The sequence below is a fragment of the Cyrtonyx montezumae genome, unplaced genomic scaffold (assembly GCF_038088225.1).
Source record: "Cyrtonyx montezumae isolate F1298 unplaced genomic scaffold, pur_monq_1.0 scaffold_25, whole genome shotgun sequence".
Classification (NCBI taxonomy): domain Eukaryota; kingdom Metazoa; phylum Chordata; class Aves; order Galliformes; family Odontophoridae; genus Cyrtonyx; species Cyrtonyx montezumae.
The window spans coordinates 5,331,320-5,352,785 of record NW_027071992.1 but is presented as its reverse complement, the minus strand read 5'-3'; the positions used below and the strand labels follow the sequence as shown (position 1 = coordinate 5,352,785).

Here is a 21,466-nt window from a genome sequence, read left to right as displayed (position 1 = left end):
AACAATCAAAACCTGGCAGTTTGGTTTCCCAGGGAATTATGCAAGTCACACTTCATTCACTGTGCAGTACACTTGAGATTGATGAGCTTACCATGATAGTATATAAGTTTTAGAGGTTCCAGTCCCTAACTCTGTTGCTAACAACTCATCCAAAAGCATAGCACTATGTATTATTTAATACAATAAAACAGGAATAGAATGAACAGGAGAGGAGATTGTCAGTAGGATTACAGAAGGCAGGAATTTCACACCTTCAGAATATCTTTTGCACAGGCTGTAGGTAACTGCTGAGAATTTCCATGATATTCACTACTAAAAAGGTGCAAGACAGCTATCATTAACCTAACTCAACATAGAAAATAACTGAAATAAATTATAGAAACCTAGTTCCGTTAATTTCATCTACAGAAGAATCTCAAAATTTTGACTTCTAGGTAAGCAGATCACATCTTTTATCTGTTATTTTAACTATTTTACTTACATCTTTGTACCAAAATGCAGATGAAAAGTAAAAAATAATTACAAAAATAGCAGATGCTTGCAAAATACTAACAGTTCTGATCAGACATCTCATACAGTGCCCGATTAAGGAAATGATTAACTGGGACTGCATTGCTACACATTGTACTACCTGACTAATGAATGTCAGAGGATAACTTGAAAAATGCAAACAAGAACTTTCAGTAGACGTATTCACTAATGTTGTTATTGGCGTGTTCAATTTTTTTCTGTTTCAATTGCTTTCTTTGTGTTCCTATTACCTAACAATCTAGACAGTAAGAATCATAATCATAATCACCTCTGATTCTATCAGCAGTAAACACAAAAATGAAATCCAGGACAGTTGTTTTCATACAATTTTACTGATATTTTCCATGAATCTAAAACAATCTTACTGTCACTGTAAGAGTGACTAAATGACCAACTAAATGGCATCACTGTTGTCACCCCTTTTGCTTAGTTTTACTTAAAAGTAGGTAAAAGGCATTACCATTTGATAACTTAGTAGAGAAAAAGAAAATAGCAACACAAAAAAATAGGTTGAATAAAGTTTAAATCAGATGATTATTTTATGTTTATATGGCAAAGAAGTGTTACCTCTTTTTAGTGACAAACCTGTTAACAATCATCACAAAGTTCGTACTTTTTGATTATTTACAGTCTTGAAAGGTAGAATTTAAAGTGTTATATGTATCATCTTTTACCTTGAGGAGAAGGTAGTTTAAAGAAAAGTAGGCAAATATAGTGTAGAAGGAAAGTGGTACAGCACAGACAGTAGAAAAAAAACTAGCTGACTCCAAACTCCATGTTTGGGTGTTTTCTGGTGTTTTGAACTGATTCCGAGACTAGACAACACACCCAGTGAGATGCTAGGACAGCCTACAAACAACTTGGGGAAAGGTCCAAGTTCAGCCTAACAATAAGCCATAACACCATTCCATTTATCCTGTAGCCACCTTCACCTACCCTCCATCAGGATTCACTAGAAAAATCACACAGCCTCTACAAACCACTAATTGATGCTTTATCTTATTTCCCATCTCACTGTAGTTTCTCTTTCTTCCTAACACAACCATTTTCACAGATAGAGGAGCTGCCTTTTTTTACAGATGGAAACACAGAAAGAAAGAAAATAAAAAGCCTAATTTACCCCATCAAGAGAAGATCATTAAATGAGACTATCTGAACTGGAATGATTGCTTTATTTTGAAAACTGCCTCACAAAACCCCTGAGACCTGAGCATTTACTGTCTAGATTGTACTGTTCAGCTGAGCTGGTTTCTCATGAGAAGACTAACAGCTGAAAATTGTTTCTAGAAGTTCATAAAAGTACCAAGCAAACTTTCAGATTTTTTTTTTCCTGAAGCAAATCAACCACAGGAAAAGATAGAAACAGATGTTTGGAGATAAATGACAATTTTATTACTTTTTTTCTCACTATCTATGTATAAAGTCTTCCCCTCCCATTCTATTTCATTTTGTCTTATGTTAGCACTCAGAGACAATTGTTACTAAGCAATATTTGGGTCTCAGCATGTATCATGTAATGTAGGTATAGAGCCCTGCTGGGAAATCAATGATATGCAATGTTCTGCCCCAGAAAGAAATGGAAGTTGACTATGAAGTGGCATTATTTATAAAGCACATGCAGTGAAAAGAATGTAGACAACACAAGTGCAATAGCCTTTGTTTAAGTTTCAAACTTCATGTGTAGAAAACCCCATTAATCTAACATAAAAATTGGACAGTATTGCTTCAGTGTATTTTCAACAGATACTAAAGTTAAGTTTTCTTAAGACTCAGTGTTTCAAGATATAACAGAACACAGCATATATTCTGAAAAAAATTCCTTATCATACAAAATTGCATGTTTCTCTCAATTCCTTCGTAAAAAAAATATTATGTTAATTAGTTGCTAAGTGTCGGTTTGATATTTCTACATTGGCCTTCTTCAGGTGAGCCCCAATATATTAATTTTTTACTTTTTTTTTTTTCTATTATATTTTACATGAAAATGCCCTGATTAGGATGATGTTACCTGATCTGGTAAGACAGCTAATAGAAATAAATTCAGTCAAAACTGCTTGTTCTAAACAAGCAGAAGGCACTATTAAACAACTGTAAGTAAACTTGAAAAGTACACATGCAAGCCAATAGCTAGGGACCTAGAGAAACTGAGAAGCTTAAAGGTTATATCAAAGAAATCCGGTACCTGTGAAGGCCATATATCATGCCAAATTTTGCCAAATTTAGAGAACTCGTTAAATATGATGGAGCCACTCTATCATGTTTTAAAGTACATGGCTGTCCGGTGAAGTTCTCCAGGACTCAAAAAAGGGAAACATCACTCCCATTTACAAGAGAGGAAAAGAAAACCAGAGAACTACAGGCTGGTGAGCATCAGCTCTATGCCTGGGAAGATCATGGAACAGGTGCTCCTGGAAGATGTATTAATGCATATGAGGGATGAAGAGGTGACCTGAGACAGCCAGCATAGCTCCACCAGGATAAGGTCACGCCTGATCAATCTGGTAGTTTTCTGTGACAGAGAGATGGCATCAGTGGACAAAGAGAAGATGCCATCTACCTGAACTTGTTCAAGGCCTTTGACATGGTTCCCCATCACATCCTTAACTCTTAATTGGAGAGATATGGATTTGAAGGGTGGACTATTTGGTAAATAAAGAATTGCTTGGAAGGTCACAGCCAGAATGTTTCAGTCAATGGCTCTATGTCCAGCTGGAGGCCGATAACAAGTGGTGACCTCAAGGGGCTTGGGGCCCAGTACTCTTTAATATCTTTATCAATTACATAAATGATAGGATTGAGTGTAACCTCAGCAAGTTTGCTCATGACACCATGCTGAAAGGTGAGTTGATGCAGCAAAAGGATGGGATGCCATACAGAGGGGCCTTGATGAACTCAAAAGGTGGGTTTTTGTGAACATAATGAGGTGGAAAGTGCACGGTTTTGCACTTGGGTCATGTTATTCCCAGATAAATTTACAAACTGGGAGAAGACTTTCGGAGTACCCTTGCTGAGAAGGACTTAGGGGTCCTGGCTGATGAAAAACTGAACTTGAGCCAGCAGTGTGCACTTGCAGCCTGGAAGACCAATGGTATTCTGGGCTCTATCAGAAGAGGGATGTCCAGCAGGGACAGGGAAGTCATTGTCCCTCTACTTTGCCCTTGTGAGGCCACATCTGAAGTACCAATCTTGGGGTTGGGAATCCTGTCTGTGGCAGGGATGTTGGAACTTGATGATCCTTGAGATCTATAATGCAGAGTCTGAAACTGGAGTGCCAGTCCATAGAGCAAGTTCACAATCCACCTTCTCCACTTTGTCTCGGGTCTGACAAGGCAGAGGTAGGTAACTCACAAACTGCCTTACAAAGGAAAGAAAATAATAAACCGCTTTTGTTAGAACGGAAAATACAGTGAGCAGGGAAAATATGCATCAGTTCTATGAAGAGACAAAAGGGAGAAACTGAAAAGTCCCTAGTTATTCTTCTTCTTAAATATGAACAATAGAAATAACAGAAGTATACAAGGAAAAACTGCATCACACTGTACAAACACTTCTTAAGGTGTCAACTGGTTCTCTGAGAACATTATTTAATGTCCATCTCTAAAGCATTAGCTGCAACCAACCAAAAGTTTCTTTTAAAAATCTTATAACAGATTTTTCTACTATTTAGAAAATGCAAACTTTTGCATTAACCCAGCCCCAGCTCTGATAGAAGAGACAATCACTCCATGGCAGTTATATCACATTCTTGCACAGGCATTGTCTAAGATAATGCTGCTCAATTCTGTTAAATGTGTTAGCAGACTATATTCAAAATGTATCAGAACACATACTCTTTGAAACCTGGCAAAACCTCTTTTTTTCTGGAATGAAATGAAAGAATTATATCAATTGCTTTAAAATCCCAAGGCAGATTGATTTAGCTCTACAGAAGTATTACTGATGAAATTAATATTAATTCAATATGGTTACAATAAATAGATTCTAGAAACCAATTTTCCACATTTAAAAATTAAAGGAATTGATTGAAAAGGAAAAGTTCCCAAGAACTAGGACACTTCCTTCCTTTTTCAAAACCAGATTTTAGTTTGAATATCAAAATTAAAAGTAGAAGTGGGAGAGAAATGGACAAAATATATTTTCCCAGGTCCCGCACTGCTGAGGGAAACAGGAAAGATCCTGGAGATTAAACAACCGCTTTCAGGAATGTTACTAGTTTTTCCAGCCTGAAGATACCACCAGTCCAGAGATTAAAAACTGTGTAGCATTACTATTCATTGTCTGGCATGAGGAAATTTTGTCTTGTTCTATTTCAGGTACTATGTAAGATAACCAAACTCAATGTATTGTCAATTCAGTATACTGAATTGAAGAAAAAGTTATTTATTTGAAATAAACAAATAAATAAAGTTGTTATGAGCTCTTTTGAAGTCACAGGACATGTGACTTCTTTTTTTTTTTTTTTTTCTGACCAATGGAACTACATATTCTTTTAAGTAAAGCTCATTATAAGTTTCCTCATTAAGAGTTTCCTGATGCATATTCGGAGCACATACTATTACTTCTAGACTCTCATGTGTATTTATGCAGGCATATATGTATATGCAGATACAAGATGAAATATTTTGAATGTGTTACAAAGAAACAAAGAGTACAGCATATATTCATTTTGCACAAATAATCATAGTTCTTTCTATAGACCTTGCTAGAGAGATGCAACATATACTGTAAAATTCCAGTAACAAGAGAGCAGTGTACAAATTCAGGGATAATTTTAATTCTGCTATCTACTGCACTTGTCAGCAAACAGAGAACTTAAATTGTACTCAACTATTTTCACGTTCTGTTTCAAATTCTTTGCATTTCCTGTTACTCTTGCTGGTCAATGAATAGCAAATCTTGATGTAGAATTATTTATATTTTTTCACAACAACTTGCAAAAAAACATTTCCTTGCACAACACAAATCTCTAACAAATTATTCTGTCACCATGATACTTCCCCAAAAAACATCTTTCATGTAATTGCTTCTTACCACTAATAACATCTATCATACTTCTGAATCTTTGACTTTTTCTTATTTTATTAAAACTATTCAATGTTCCTATTGCAAGCATGCCAAGAACCTCATCATGCTGGAGAGTCAACTGTTCTGCCTGTTGCAGGCACTCTGGCAGTCTTGGATATTGACCGTAACAACAAATGGCAGTAGAAAATTATAGGCAGAGGAGGAACGTACCTTTAATTACATAATACTGCTTTTCCCACCGTATATACTCAGCATTAGTCAATCATGTCCTAGGTATAATTTAGAAACTCAGTCTTAGAGTGGAGTTGAAAAGATGAGGAAATCATGAACCCAAGTGTCCAAAAGGTCACTTTCATATATACTAGAAAATGTGAAGCAAAAAAATAGGAAGAGACTATGTTGTTTGAACTTCTAATGCAACTATATTTTTTCACAATATCCAACAGCTGCACATTTATCTCCTACTCTTCCCCAGACCACCAGCCTTCATTATTATGAAGAGCAACGTGCAAAGTCTTGACCTTCATAGTCTTTTTCAGTTGAATTTATTTGCTCCAGTCCCTCAGTCATTCCAGTTATCAATCTATTACCTCCTGTTCTAGCATATTCCTCTGTAGTACATTTAAGCATATGCTCTTTGAGGCAAGTATACTCTATTACAGTACTACAGTGGGACCCTTTGCTTCATTTACCTGTGTTTTCATTGTAGTAAATGAGTGCAAAGGTAAAAGTGATTTCTCTCAAACAGCAAAATTTTCAGGGCTGGAACCCGTTTTAAAGAACATCTGTTTTTGGCCAATAGGGAGAAACATGAACGTTGATGTAATTCTGATACACTTAGCTGACACCCTCAGCCCATTTCACAGAACAGGACCTGAGTGATCCACTATGCTTCCTAGAGAGACAGCCAGAATTCCTGCTCTGAAAGTATTTGGAAGTATAAGAGTATTTTGTATTCCTAGGAAGATACAGTGTCAGATGCAGATAATTATACTCTTGGAGAGAATGAACTGGAATGGCAGTAACATAAATATGCAAGAACTCCAAAAATGGTTTGCATGTGTAGCAAAGCTGTCAAATTTGCTGTCAGATCCACTCAAACCATCAAGAGATTATCTGTTAATATAGCTTAAACTAAATAATGTTACTAGCCCACAGATTATTTTTTAAATCTGCATAGGCATGGATGACATTTGAGTTATAGGTTAGGCTTATGACGTCATTTAACATATAGGTGGGAGTGTTTTCATACTCCTAACCATGCAGTTATAAGATACAAACTTCTAAGTACTGCCCAAGCCTTTAATAAGGAAATACGAAGTCTTGTGTCAAAAAGCATGGAACTTAGTTAAGTAAGTAAGGTAGGCAGGAGATGAACTAGGAGATGAGTCACAAAAAGAGACTGATGACAAAAGCGTGTGCATTAGTGTCAGAAATATAACAGGCAGAAGGATACAGAACAGCACGCAGAACAGATTTTATATCTGATCAAAATGGAATGGCTGGAAACATTAGTCGGAACATCCATGAAAGACTGCAGAGGGTGGAAGACAGAAAGGAAGAAATCTAGAATGAGTGGGAGGAAAGAAACTCATTTACAATCACTTTGTCAGGAATACACTGGCATCTACCTGCTATATAACCTTTTTCTTTGTCTCCAAATGCCAGTCTGACAGTTAGAAGGAATTCAAATGCATTCATGTCCTTGCAGTAAATGCTTCCAAAACTTCTTGATTTCATCAACAGTAATTGACTGTAGTCTATTGAGAGTCAAATCCAGTCATTCCTTCTCAAACTTCATTCTAACTATGGACATAAATTACCAACTCCTGTAGAAGAAATGTTAGAAAACACATAGAAATGGTTAATGTTGCTTCAGGAATTACACATTTTCTCTTCTGTTGACTCCTTCGCATCAGTTGCTGCTTTACTTAAAGAAACTTGTTGATTAAAAATATATATTCTGCCACTCATCAATAGTAACTCACATTAAAGAGAAGGTAGCAGTGCTCATCAAGCTTCTATTCACACTTTAGTAATGCTCCTCTTTGCCCTTTCTGTCCTTTATTTCCTTTGCAAACACAGTATTTATGGATGAAGGGCTGAAAGAAGGCAAAGAATACCAATGCGGTTGCTTCCCATTAATAAGGAATAGTTAGTCCAAGCAATCTCCTTCTAAATATCCTTCTATCAGCTAACAAATGGGTCTAACTGTTGGCAATGAGAGAAAAATCAATTTATTTGGAAGTAGTGCAAATTTACCATGAAAAAAAAATGCTTCTGGAATACTGCAAGCTTCTCCCATTTCTGTTGATGAATTGGTTACTTAGAAAACGTCCTAAAGCAAAGATTGCTCTCTGACAGAACTACACTTTGACAAGAAGAGGCCTGGGTCTGAATTTATTTGCAGCTCACTGCGGAGAACTACACCACTCTACTCTTTGATGTAAAGTCTTACCCTATTGCTGAAGAGTTCTTCTGTTTGGTGAGCAGAAGAGCAAGAGGCAGACATTCCCCATTCCTGATCATTTAACTTAACTGGGTAGTGACAGAAAAAGAGCACCTTGGTTTTGTCATGTCTGAGTCATAATGCAAGCAGAAATGAGCATGAGAATAGAGGAAATTGTTAATTTCCCCTTCACTCCCTCGCTCTCTAGCAAGGTTTGTGACAATTTAAACCTTACTGCTTTTGATGAAAACATCTCAGTGAGTCAGTTATTTACAAATAGCTCTCCACCTTCCTTTGCATTTCACCTCTGTGAGTGCTCCACATCTGCTTTGCATTTGGATGAGTTTTTTCCTCATCATCTGCACACAACTAAACACTGGGCATCTATGTTGCACTCTTCTTTGAGGTTGAGCATCTTTTAGTCACACCAGTAGCCATAAATTTATTTTAAACTTTTGATCATAGAATGACACCCCTGTTGGTGTTCAGTAGTTTCTACAGAACACAACTAACAGTTCTACAAAATTCACCTTTTATGAGATGCGTGTTTATGAATTCAAAATGATCTTGGCTATTAAAGATACATTAAGTTAGAAGGCTGACCATATATTGGTGCACACAGCAGCCTTTGTTCTTTATTATAGCATAAATGTTCTAATTTTGTTTTCAGCCCCCACCCACTCTTTATTTTTGTTGAAGCTGTTGAAATTCTACAGCTTTAGCAGGCCCAGTTGCTAAACATATCCTCTTGGCTGGTTCTTTTTCTGCAATACAGCTACTTTCTGATTTCACAAGAATTGACTCACTTCTGACACAGTGTTCCAAGATGAACACCCACACAGTGTAACATTCAGACTTTATTCTTTCCTTTACATATACTGGCACTCTCATCACCTGCAGACTCTCACTTCATTCTGCTGACTTCATATGACTCCAGTAGACTCACTTAGAAACTCACTAGTTATTTTAATATTCTATAGAAAATTATTACTGATGGTGTGTAAAGCCATGCTGATTTAACTGAATATATGCTACAAGTTTGATTTTAAAATATCAATAAATAATGCATTTAATTATTTTTATGATAAAGAACAAATGATGTTGTCATAAAGCTAAATGTCTCCACCTACACCAATGAAATACATTAGACTGTTCATCCAGTTTAGAAAATAATATGAAGCCCTTCCAAAACACAAGAAATTTTACTATTCTATTAAAAGCATAACTAAAAAGAAGTCTCTTGCATAGCAGATAAGCACTAGCTAAAAATCTCTGTCATCTACCTAAAGTAAGTTTCTAAGAGAAAAGAGAACCAAATTACAAAGGGGGAGCAAGGGAAAGAATAACATTTAACTGTATTTTCAGAAATAATGTATGGTAGATTGTGGAAGTTAAAGCAATGAAACACCTAGAATATTCTGAGCAGTTCAAGACAAATTCAAGAGTAAAAGAGAGAGCTGACTACTATATAAAACATTATTACCAAATACTGTTAAGTGCAATTCCATAGGCTACCAGCAGAATGACTAGGAATATTGTGCAAACCAGCAAGGGAGAGGGTGACAGACTAGCAAAACTGTACATATTGTGCTGTCTGAGGACATGAAGTACCAGCAAGAGAATAAGACCCTATTAAAGGAAATTTAAAAATAAATGCCAACAACAGGTTTTCAATGACTAGATTGCTTGCAAAGATTTTATACATATATACAACATCAAAGCTCCAATTTACATCAGTACTCAACAATACCATTTTTTGACAGAAAATCTGGTAATGGGAACAATGTCTTTTCTCTATTCGGCTTGTATTATTCTACACTGTTAAACTAAGCTTCAGCTGGCTCTGTGCACAAAGTTAGTTCTACATTTGGTAAAATATATATATATATATATATATATACATACATACATATATATATGTATTCACATACATTTACAGATTCATCTTCCATGTTAGAAGCATAGAATCACAGAATCATTTGAGTTGGTAGGGATCCTTAAAGGTCACCTAGTCCAGCTCTCCTGCAATGAACAGGGACATCCAGGTTGCTCAGAGCCTGACCTTGAATTTCTCCAGGGATGAGGTATCCATGACCCCTCTGAGCAACACGTTCCAGTGCCTCACTACCCTTATTGTTAGAAGCTTCTTCCTTATATCCAATCCAAATCTCCTCTTATTTAGTGTGAAACCCCTTGTCCTGTCCCAATAGACCTGTCTAAAGAGTCAATCCCCTTAATCCTTACAGCCCCTTTCAGGTACTGAAAGGCTGCTCTCATATCTCCCTGGACCCTTCTCTACTGCAGCCTGAACAGACCCAACTCTCTCAGCCTGTTCTTGTAGGAGAGATGTTCCATACTTTGGATCATTTTTGTGGCCCTCCACTGGAAATGCTGTAACAGGTCCATGTCTCTCTTGTATGGAGTACTCCATATCTGGATGCAGTACTCCAAGTGAGGTCTCACCAGCACCAGTATTAGGGACATTATGTCCAGTAATACATGAAACCACTGAACTAAAGATAAATCTTCACAGCAACATCCCAAGAAATAAAAGCCATAATCCGCAATTCCTTTACAAATTGTTCATTTCATGGTTGAGATATTTCTTTAATTCATAAGAAGGTCCTTCATAAAATGACTGGCCTGGCAAAATATGGATAACTTTGACAGGAAAAAATATCTGCAAATAGTTAACATTTCGTGCTCAGAACAACATGCATTTAAGACTAAAATCAAGAAGTCTGTTTTGTTGGAAAAAAAAAAAAATCTCTTTTATAGCCTGCTTTGATATGGTTATTGACCTTTTGGAAAAAAATCTCACAAAATATATACTAGAAAGACTTTAGTAAAATATTAAGATATTTTGCATTTATAGACATTTGTTCAAACTTGATTCAACTAAAACTGAAACAATGCTGCTCTTTGTCCAATATTTGATCAAACCTCATTAGCCCAAATGGCATGAAAATTTTATGCTTTGCACTCATTTAAATGTTTTCAACAGTTTCATACTTCATATAATTCCTCTGCAGATCAAACAAAATCAGCAGTGAAATTTCATTAAGCACAGTGTTTTCAGTTTACTGAATTGCATCAGGCTATTTGTTTCATTAAATAGTGGCACTATTTTGCATAGGTCTGTCACTTTCTTCCATTGTCAATGTTTACATATATTGATGGCATACTCAGCAAAATTACAGGAAATAGAAGATTATATAGAAAGATTTTTAATTTTTGAAAAAGGAAATTCTTAAGACAAAAAAAGCAACTGCTCTCAGTAGAGAGAAGGTCAAGAAGATACAGCTTACAGAATTCAGGAGACTCCAGATGTGGTCAGAGATGTCTGCACCACTTTCCATCAGCTGAGAGAAAAGAGACATGCTTGAGCAATTCTGGATGAAGGGATGAAGTCAGCTAGACTCATCCTGTTGATCCACAAACCAGCCACACTGGATTAGGATGCAGAGGCAGCAAAGAGGAGTAAAGAGGCAGATAGACTAGGTATTAGTAGCAACAAGTGGATGCAGCAATCCTAAAATCATTACAGAGCAAGATGGAAGAGGCTCTGAAGATAATTGAAAAGCTGGATTCAGGGTGATCTGTAATATTTCTTGAGAACACTTTGTTTATGTACAAGCTGGGAGCCCCATAAAAAAAAAAAAAGAACTCTATCTGTAGCCTCTATCCTTACAGATGCAGCATCTGGCACGCACTAACTTTTCTTTCCTGTTACCATTTATCAAAGCACTTGAATAAAATGTCCCTGGCTATTAGGAGAAGGGGCATACTCAACAGCTTAGGCATAGCAGTAGCATGTTAGAAAGGAACATTCAGTTCTTGTCTGTACCTGTAAGGCGAGAATCAGTATATAATATCACATAGTAATGTTGTTCCAGTGAGCATCTGGAAGTCAAAAAGTCTAAGCATCTTATCCGTTCTATTTCTTGGTTATTGGGATAGGTGTACATAATCAGCATAAAGACCAGAGCACATAAAAAAAATTAAGCCTCATCCAAACCTAGGCATATATCATTAGCATATTGTCTCACTGTTCACCTGTAGCACATTCAATCTTTCTACAGTGCATTAACAATTAGAATGCATTCCTTGATGCCAGTATCATTCAGGGGCATGTACTTCTGACTGAGTATGTTATGCATCAGTTAGCAGCATATAGATTTATATTTCAGTATATGCTAAAAAAAACCAAACCACTACTCAGTAAACCTATCTTCGTGTGTGCACATCACGTATCCATGTTTATCTCAGATACATATACAAGAATAGGGTAAGACTAACAAAGACTCTATCGCAGTTGCTATCCTACTCAGAAAGTTGTGTTTTAAAGGTCAGCTTAAATCATGTGTGTTATAGACAAATACTGATAAAAACAGAAGCAATGAAAATAAAACCACCTACTTACACTTTTACTCCTCCCATGAAGAGTACAAGTATTCTTGTTCATGATGACTGACTAAATCAGAAGTGTTCTGCACGTTTCAGAGGAGATATTTTCTCTCTTGAATTTTCAAATACCAGCTGTTATACTGAAAGCAAATTGATTTATCCAGTTAGCATCAAGGTCTTTGCAAGTTGTACAACATCCACACATAAACTGCTGCTTCATAGTACATATAAGTTGCACACAATCCTAAGATCCAATAGAGTAGATGTTTCATATACCACTAACCATACATGGCACACAGTTACAACAAACCATTCCACAAGCATGTCCATGAACAGTGCAAATTTTCCAGTCAATAACAAAGGCAGACTAAATCCCAAAAATTACATAATATTATGGACTTCTGAGGCAGGGCCTTTTACCACAGGTAATTTACTAGATAATGGCAGTATTATTTGTAACAATAAAATAAATATTATTAGGTATATTTATCCAGTTTCTCATATGGAAGAGAATCTATTAACATACGTGTCATTCAGACCAGCAGATACATGCTAAATACAAAGGAAGAAGGTCACTTAGAGTAATTTTCAAATCCAGGTGCCTAGGGGTGTTTAAACCAGCAGTTGGGTACTTTCATAGCAGTGACAGGGTTTGACAAATTATCCTCTGTATTACAATAATGACTAAGCATGAGCCCTAGCAACTGGTAATGACATGGCATGGCAGCTTTGAAAAGCAGTATTCATCAGCCCCTGGCTAAGTACACACCAGTCATCATGGATGAGCAGAGATAAAGGGAAGCCTGTGTGCCCTAGGATAAGGCAAGTGGAAGTTTTATACTCTCATTTGGGCCAGGTATATCTCTGCACACATTTTTTCCTTTGTCTGCTAGTCAAAGATGAGATATAGAGCAATTTCTGACTGAGTTGATCTAGCAAAATCTCCTAATGTAGTCTCAATCACACTAGCAAAAATTACAGGGTTGGCTTATTTTCCTCGTGCACAGGCACATTACAACTCATATGGCTATAAGAAATGTCACGCTAGGTTAGACTTCATCCACACCAGCATAATTTTGCTAGCATAACGTACTGTTTTAAAATGACAAAGTCTTTGAAACTCTCTGAATCTCACTTACACAGTTAAAAGACTAACCTTTCAGTGCCAGTATGATACAAATAGGCAAATATTCATTTATGCACTATATATGGCTGTCGTTTCCCTCCTCCACAGGATAACATCACAACTTGTAACATGACTTAAAAACTGGCTTTCTTTTGTAAGAAAAAATCTTATCTCAATAGATGAGCAAGTCTCCAGCGCAGTACTTCATCTTATGGTTTGCTTTCTAAAACTCTACCACTTCCTTAGATAAATAATAAATACATCTTGATTATTAATGTATTTAATTATTTATAGGCAGCCTCCAGTTACAGAGAAGCAAAGCCAAGAGGGGAGGAAACAGATAATATTTTTTCATATTTAAATATATAGATAGATACACTTGGCAGTGTTACAACAGCAAAATACATGTTCCAATTTTCAATTAAGATATTAATCCATTGAGAGAAACAAAAAACAGTATCAGAAGATGGATGATAAAGACTGCATGTGAAAACATCCTGCCCCTCCAAAATTATGCCAATAGATTTGGGAGTTTAGAAGTGGTGATTAATGAAATGATCTGAAAAAAGCAGGATGCTAACATATAGGCTATTCTTATTTGCTTTCTTTAAGAAATACTCACTTCCTGAAATCTATTATGAACTACACCTGTACTACTATCAAACATAAATGAATATATGTAAAAGTACACAAGAGCTATAATTATGTTTAGTGGAAAGAGAATGAATTCTCAATTATTTTTTTTCAATGACTTGTGTTGCAATGTATACATACAAATTGGTAACCACAGAAAGGTATTTTAGGATAACTTTTTCTACTTAGCTGGTTACAGGATGAAATGAACACAAAGGCTGAAAAAATCACCATGTATTCCATTCCATCAATGCTCAAAATACATAAAGGAGAAAAAATTACCTATCTAATTAAATAAGGTAATGCATTTAGAAAAAAAAAAGTCCTAACGTAGCTTAAAATGCATATAAACACATATGAAACCATGATATTAGTTTACAACTTTAGCTGAGGAAAGCAGTAGTAACACAGTAAATTGCGTCATTCATTTCTTACACAAATAAAAAGAATTTCTGTCTTAAACATTTTAAGACATGTTTGTGCAAACATCTGTGCTGTAACAATTCATGCCTCACCCAGAAAAACAGGACAGCAGACTTCTTAAAATTAAAGAATACTAAAGAAAGAAAAAAGAACATTCAGTGCTGGAATGAAGTTGAAGGAAAGAACTTCTTGCCTGGCATATATATGACCAGTGAGATTGATTACTATTCTGTGATGTAATACCTAGAATTGTCATGTGGCCTCACAAGAAGAGAAATTTTATTAACCATTAGAAACAAGAAGAAAACCTTTAGAAAAGAGATCTCATTGAGCCAGCCCAGAGATACATCCAGCAGCCAACCTGGTGCTGTTGAATGTAAGAACAATGTGACGCGTTCAGAGAGAAGACGCCCCACTTTCAGATATTGCAAACTTCAAAAATTTTATTGAAGGTGCTATGAAATTATTGTCATTGAACATGACACATACTACCAACATATTACCATAAGAAATAGCTCACGCATGAGTTATTCACATATACTAGGCCACCATCTTAATTATTAATTCCTAGTATTTACTATGAAATTAAAATGCAAATATTTTTACTGGGTTGGTAGCTCAATTACACAGTATTTTCATTTTTCTGAAATAAAGATTACGAGATGACAAAATAAAAACCATTTCCCGCTTATGTTCTGTTTCCAGGTGTACTTTCTGGCTACTCTTTCAAAATGTTTGCTTGTAGCAGAGGTCTAAAACAGCAATTTCATGTAACACAAAATAGTTTAACTAACTTCAAGAAATTCCAAAATGTTAGAAAAAGAAATGCTGGTAAATATTCAAAGGGGAAAAATTTAAAACAAGTAGAAATTTGGCCAGATTACTTGAGCTGAATCAAGAAGTTTTAAAAGTAAATAACAAGTTCTTGTAACATCTAGGATATTATTGCTGTTTGTATATATACCCTGTCATAGGAGGAGTATTTTATTTAAAAAAAAAACAACTATTAAATGATACAAAATAATCCTTGATGCATAGTATTTTGTTTGCCAGAGAGCCACACATTATTTTAATTTTATTTCATATACAAAGTCATTCACTAGAAGTTGTACTGTCATATATTGAATTATAAGTCAAATCTCTTACTTTGTTTTGATATTTACAACTTAACTGTGACCAACATAGAGTGTTTTATGTTTGTGTATATTTGCTGCTCATCTACCTTGTATTACACATTTAACAAATAGCAATTAATGTGAAGACTCTGTGCCCATGAGGAGTCAGCACTCCACATGCCTATATGCTGTGATTACTCACTCTTATGTACCTACTTCGAGTATTTTAACATTACACGCATCTCTAAAAACTGAGCAAATTGATTTCAATATACAAATTCAGTTTGAAGTGATGTGGAGAGTGTACTGCTGGTAGCTAGCAAGATTGTAGTACTGCTTGTTGTTTTATCAAATCTGATTCTAATGGAAACTCTGTATCGGAGTTTTGTTAAAAAATAAAGCTCTAGGCTTTTATTATTTTCTTCTCCTTTCTGTGAAACAACAAGCATAAATGTTCATCATTTGAAAACACTCATAGTCTAGAAAAAAATTAAATTCATTAAGGCTGCTAATCACTGCCAAAGAGGTTTTATAAAATGTACAACATGCATTTAAAAATATGGTCTGCTCCTTGTTGTCACCCAACATCCAAATGCATGACATGGAGAATTCATACAGTTTATCTCTGACATATTTCTATTTCTGAGCAGTTCTGGGCTCATAAGATAGCCAAAATTCTTTCAATTAAAAAGATAAAAAATAAATAAATAAAAGCGCATCATCACGCAGGATTAGAGATCTCTCAAATTAGCTCCTGTCCCTCTGATCTGCCAGAAGAGACCTGACACTCCTCCGAAAAAGGTATGTTGTTTACAGATTTTAATCTCAGACACAAGCAAAGCACAGTCCCTTTACAATAACTGATGATAAAAACACAAAAGACCTCAGCTTCTCTGCAGTGCATATGACTCATCCAGTGACCAAGACTGATTCTGGAATGCTTTAATGTGGGCTTGTTTAATTTCAGTTGGAGATGCTGTTTAGGGACATTGTTTTCCCCAGTACAACAAGAGAATACAGAAGAAAAGAGCTGAAACAAAAGAGCAAAGACAATCCAATGAATCTATTGAGCCACAATGATGAAATTTTCAAGAGCAGCAGGCTGTGAAAGACCTGGATAACAGGAACAGAAATGTGGAAGAAAAGAAGAGGAAAGAGATAGCAAAATAAGAATGTTTTTATATTTGTGTGCATAGGAGTATATACTCAATTTTTATTCAGTTCTTTCTCTAGTTATCATGACCGAGTAGTAAAAAAAATCTTGTATAGACAAATCATCACTAAGCTATCGAATCTACAAATAAGAGAGTGTAGTTAAAAAAAAATACTTGAATATTCAAAGCCAAATACATTTATATATTCCTACTGCCACCCCACTAGAATTTATTTCATTACTCATTAGCTAAAGCCTGACCCAGAAATCAGTCAGACTTGCCTAGCTAGACTAGCTTTTACCACCCTTTATTTAAATGAATCGGTTTTTATCTGGGTCACTTCACAATGTAGCCATTTTCTATAACCACAGATTTCTTCAGTAAGAACAGAAAGCAATTTAAATAAAAAAATATCAAGGTAATGTTTAAAATAAATTAGTTACATTGATCTACAGAAATAAAAAATCCAGAAACTGAGCCTGAAAGTTGAATCATACTGCTAAAATCTCAGGTATTTTAAATTAGTTTGTAACAGTGAAACATGAAGAATTTCATAATATCAAGCAGAATTTATGTAACATTTGTGTTTACATATGTTTATACACTACAGTAAGAAAGCATATATAGCATGAGTGTGAGCATTACACATTCTTTACATTTGGCAAATGCAAAAGCAAGCAACAACTTGAATGTTGTACTAAATGACTAAATAAAATGACAATGTTATATCAGTTAGAAAAAAGCACAACTTATTTAACTTATTTGTATACTTCTGTCATAAATGTGAAGAAAAGCTGATGATTTCTCTTTTCCTTATATTCTCCAAAGTCTATATACATGGTCAACAGACCCAAATTCATCCATAAGTATCTTGTATGTAAATATTGTTTTACTGTCAGTCCTTGGTAGTTCACTCCTATACCCTTATTTTTCTGGAAATGCAAAGCCCCAAGAACCTACTGAACAAAATAGGCAAATTAGAAAATTACTTCCCCATAGACCTTCTCCAACAATTAAAACTCATGAACTGTATCCTGTGGGAAAAACTTAGGAAACATTCGCAGACTACAAAAGAAGAAAAAGCCTTCTATTTTTTATTTTTTTTGTTGTTGTTCTAACATCTTTGAGAAGGCATATTATGAAAGACTGCATGTTTTGTCATCTGACAGTTTTGAAGATATGCTGCTAGAAATGGTATTCATTTCAGCTGTGTACTGGATAATGAAGACAGACCAGCAGGATGCTAGGTTTTTAACACAATAGTTGGATTCAAATTACTGTAGTGGCTTATAAAGCATCAAAGAAGAAAAAGATATTCCTATTGCTAGATTTTCAGCTCCATTCTGTGCAAGAAGTAAAAAAGTCTGGTTTTTGGGGAAACAGTGAATCTGATCTTAGATACAGCATGACCTCTAGGGGGACTCTAAAGTCCACTTAGTGCACTTCAGTATAACTTCGATCCTTCCAAAGGGAAGTGCTCAGCATTTACTTACCCAGAAAAATGCTTAAGACAGAAGAGAGGTGAAAGCTGGGAACTGAGTCTGGCTTGAGGCTGGGAAGAAGAATATGCAATTTTGAATATTTTCACTTAATATATTTTTCTTATGGCTTTATAAGTTTATGAATTAATTACTGGTATTTTATTTGTGGCTTATGTGTTTCCACTGAGGATTCACAGAAAGGGACTGGGGGTTATCCTAACTGGGGGTTATGCCTAGTGCTAGGCATGCTGTACTGCATGCACAAAGCTGAATAACAACTGTGCTTACAAATTAGCATGCACCTCTAACATACTGGGAAGAATCCCATCTGATATTAAAATTGAGTAAATTTTTGTAAATATTTAAAAGATCTTTTTCTTTTCTTCTTTTTTCTTCCAAGTCTCTTTTTCTGCTAAAAACAGATCAGAGGAAGAGAAAAAATATTGGACAGACTGTGTATCTACAGAGAGTTTTCTCTTTTTTTCTTTTCCTTTTTTTTACTCTCTCTTTTTGATTGTTTGTTTGTCTGTTGTTTTCTTGGGCGGTTTTGTTTGTTCTGAACCAGTTCTTTTCTGGCAGAGAATAAGAGTAGCATTAGCTTTATATTATCAAGTGTTGATAACTAAGTTCTACCTAAGTGGAATTTAACTAAAAGAATATCATGTTTCCAAGTCAGAATCATTTTTTTCATACTGCATGTACATAAATTCACAGAATTGCCCAAGCAGGAAGTGACCCACACATACCGTGGAGTCCAGCTACTGACCCCACATGGGACCACACAAAATTGAAACCCTATCTCTGAGGAAGCTGTAGGCTGTGAATTGTTGGATACTGTCTACAATATGGACTTATCCCTTCAGCCTATCAACTTGTCATGCTGAATCCATGCCACATCAGTTATACCTGCCGCCCATATGAGACTTCTTCATTCCGCTATAGCTGGAGAGACTTACTCCTTTCGCTCTTTGAATATTACACATACAAGACAATATGCTGTGTGTCCTGATGTGGTGATAGAACTGATGTAGAATACAACTAATCACAGGCTGGACAATGATGATGCTGAGGATGCTCTTTCCGTTTAGTGGAGGAACTAACTTAAAATAGCTGTAGTGCACTGCAAGTTCTCTAACACATGCAGATCTTCCAAGCACTGAATGAACACTATGCTTATTTAACAAATATGGGATACTTCCTGAGATAGCATACCAGAACCTCCCACACTGCTCAGCACGGAAGATCTCCTGGCACGTACACACCAGCATAATGACAGACCCTGCTTCATTTTCTGCTGTTTTCCACAGACCTCCTAACAATCCAGCTTCCTCATCGACCTCTGAACATCAACCTAACATATTCATACAACTGTTTCCTTTTTCCCAAAGATAACATTTCTTCACAGTAATATTCCATCAGCACCCATCATACAATTTTAATTTTGTTCCACTCCCACTATATACAACTGCTTTATATTTCATGTAAGTTTTCATCTGCTATTTTACCACATCCTGCAACTTTGAAATTTTACATAGTTTTCTTTAGCACAACATATAACTCTCACCAGCAAACTTTTTTTCTCTCAAAATCATTTTTAGTATATAGAAGAACACAGAGCTCTGCTTTCTGACAAGCTCACATTGCAGAGTAATTCTTCTATTTAATTCCTAGGCTTTTTTAATGTTCTGTCCACTGTCATTGTACATTTTACTTTTGATTTAATAAGCTCTTCTACTATTACTTAAATTTTAGACAGACCATTTGATGCCTATTGCAAGAGCTGCTGTCACAAAAGCCTTCCCAAGATCTCCTGTACAAAAGCCTTTACTAAATGTTCTTTTACTCCCAGTTGTCTCCCTACCCTTTCTTTAACTGATTCCCTGATCTACAAAAGGTTCTTCAGCAGACTTTGTGCCTTCAGACATTTGATCTTTTTGACCTTTACTGGTCTTCCTCATTTAATTTTTAATTGCAACTATTTAGATTTTATGATTCCTATTTATTTTCCTCAGTTGGTTAAAACTTCAACTTTTTGAAGAAAGTTTTAACTATTCAAGGACTGTCTTTATCCTCCTCTTTCACCATGTCAGGTTTCTTACATTTTCTAAAAACTGCAAATTATATAAACATACTCTCCAACTATGAGGCTTCTAGTAATTAAACAATTATTATTGCTTTTTTCTTTATAGAAGCACATATTTTTTCATCTTTACTATTCCTTTTAATAATGGCTCTGTTTGTTCTGTCCTTCCAAACATCTTATTTTCCAAATCACCTTTTCTTCAAAAATTTTCTTCTACGAAAATTGCCTTTTATGATGAGCATCATTTTGAAGAGTGTTCTTTCAAAACTGTATGCCTTCCCTCAACCTTAGGGGGTTTTCTGAAAGTTCTAATGCTACCCACATCTCATCATATACTTATTTAATGAAAGAAAAGTAATGGTATATTTCAAAATAACACAGGCACTTATTCTTTCCACTGTAAGCATCCCTTTTAGAGATTCTTGGTGCAATTTTAGTACACAAAACATGTTTTATATCTTAATTTAGAAACAGAATATTATCTGCTTCTCCTTACAAGCTTAGCATATGCTATCCCTTGAAAAACGTTTTGACTGCTATGAAGTGTCAGCAGTCGTTTGCTTTCCATCTCACCCCCATGCCGTGCATTCACATTACAGCTTTACAAAGCACTGTTCCCTTCCATATGTTGCTTCTTATTTCTTTTGCAGGCGGCACTACCACCAACATTGACCTGTGCCTCACAGTAATATAATTTCTTCACCTTTTATGCTTTTCTCAGAACCATCTTAATTCTAACTTTTCTGTTCACATTTTCTACCACAGCTTTTTTGATTTTTCACAGAGCAAGTTTATTAAAAACTACTCTCTGAGCTACTCAAATTTATGCTGCTGCAATTTCAGAGCATTTTGAGAGTAACAGATCCAAACTGAAGAGGTAGTGAGACACTCAAACTCAGAATTTGGTTCTGTGTCAGAATGATTAACAGTGCATAAAAATGCCTGTTCAGAGAGAGCTGTGAGATGTGAGCTACCAATTTAAAACTTGCTATGCAAGGCTAACAGTTGTACCTTTTAAGACAGATGTATATGAATTGCT

General features: G+C 35.5%; 1 protein-coding gene across 3 annotated transcripts in view; it reads right to left on the bottom strand.

Moving 5' to 3' along the window:
- Nucleotides 1-21,466, bottom strand: part of PDE4D (phosphodiesterase 4D) — a 563,993-nt gene that overhangs the window by 448,739 nt on the left and 93,788 nt on the right. For all 3 annotated transcript variants that reach the window (XM_065739842.1, XM_065739848.1, XM_065739847.1), the window contains exon 2: nucleotides 12,429-12,552. In XM_065739842.1, coding sequence (XP_065595914.1) covers nucleotides 12,429-12,470 — 42 coding nt within the window. In that variant the 5' untranslated portion in view covers nucleotides 12,471-12,552. The remainder of the gene's footprint in view (nucleotides 1-12,428; nucleotides 12,553-21,466) is intronic.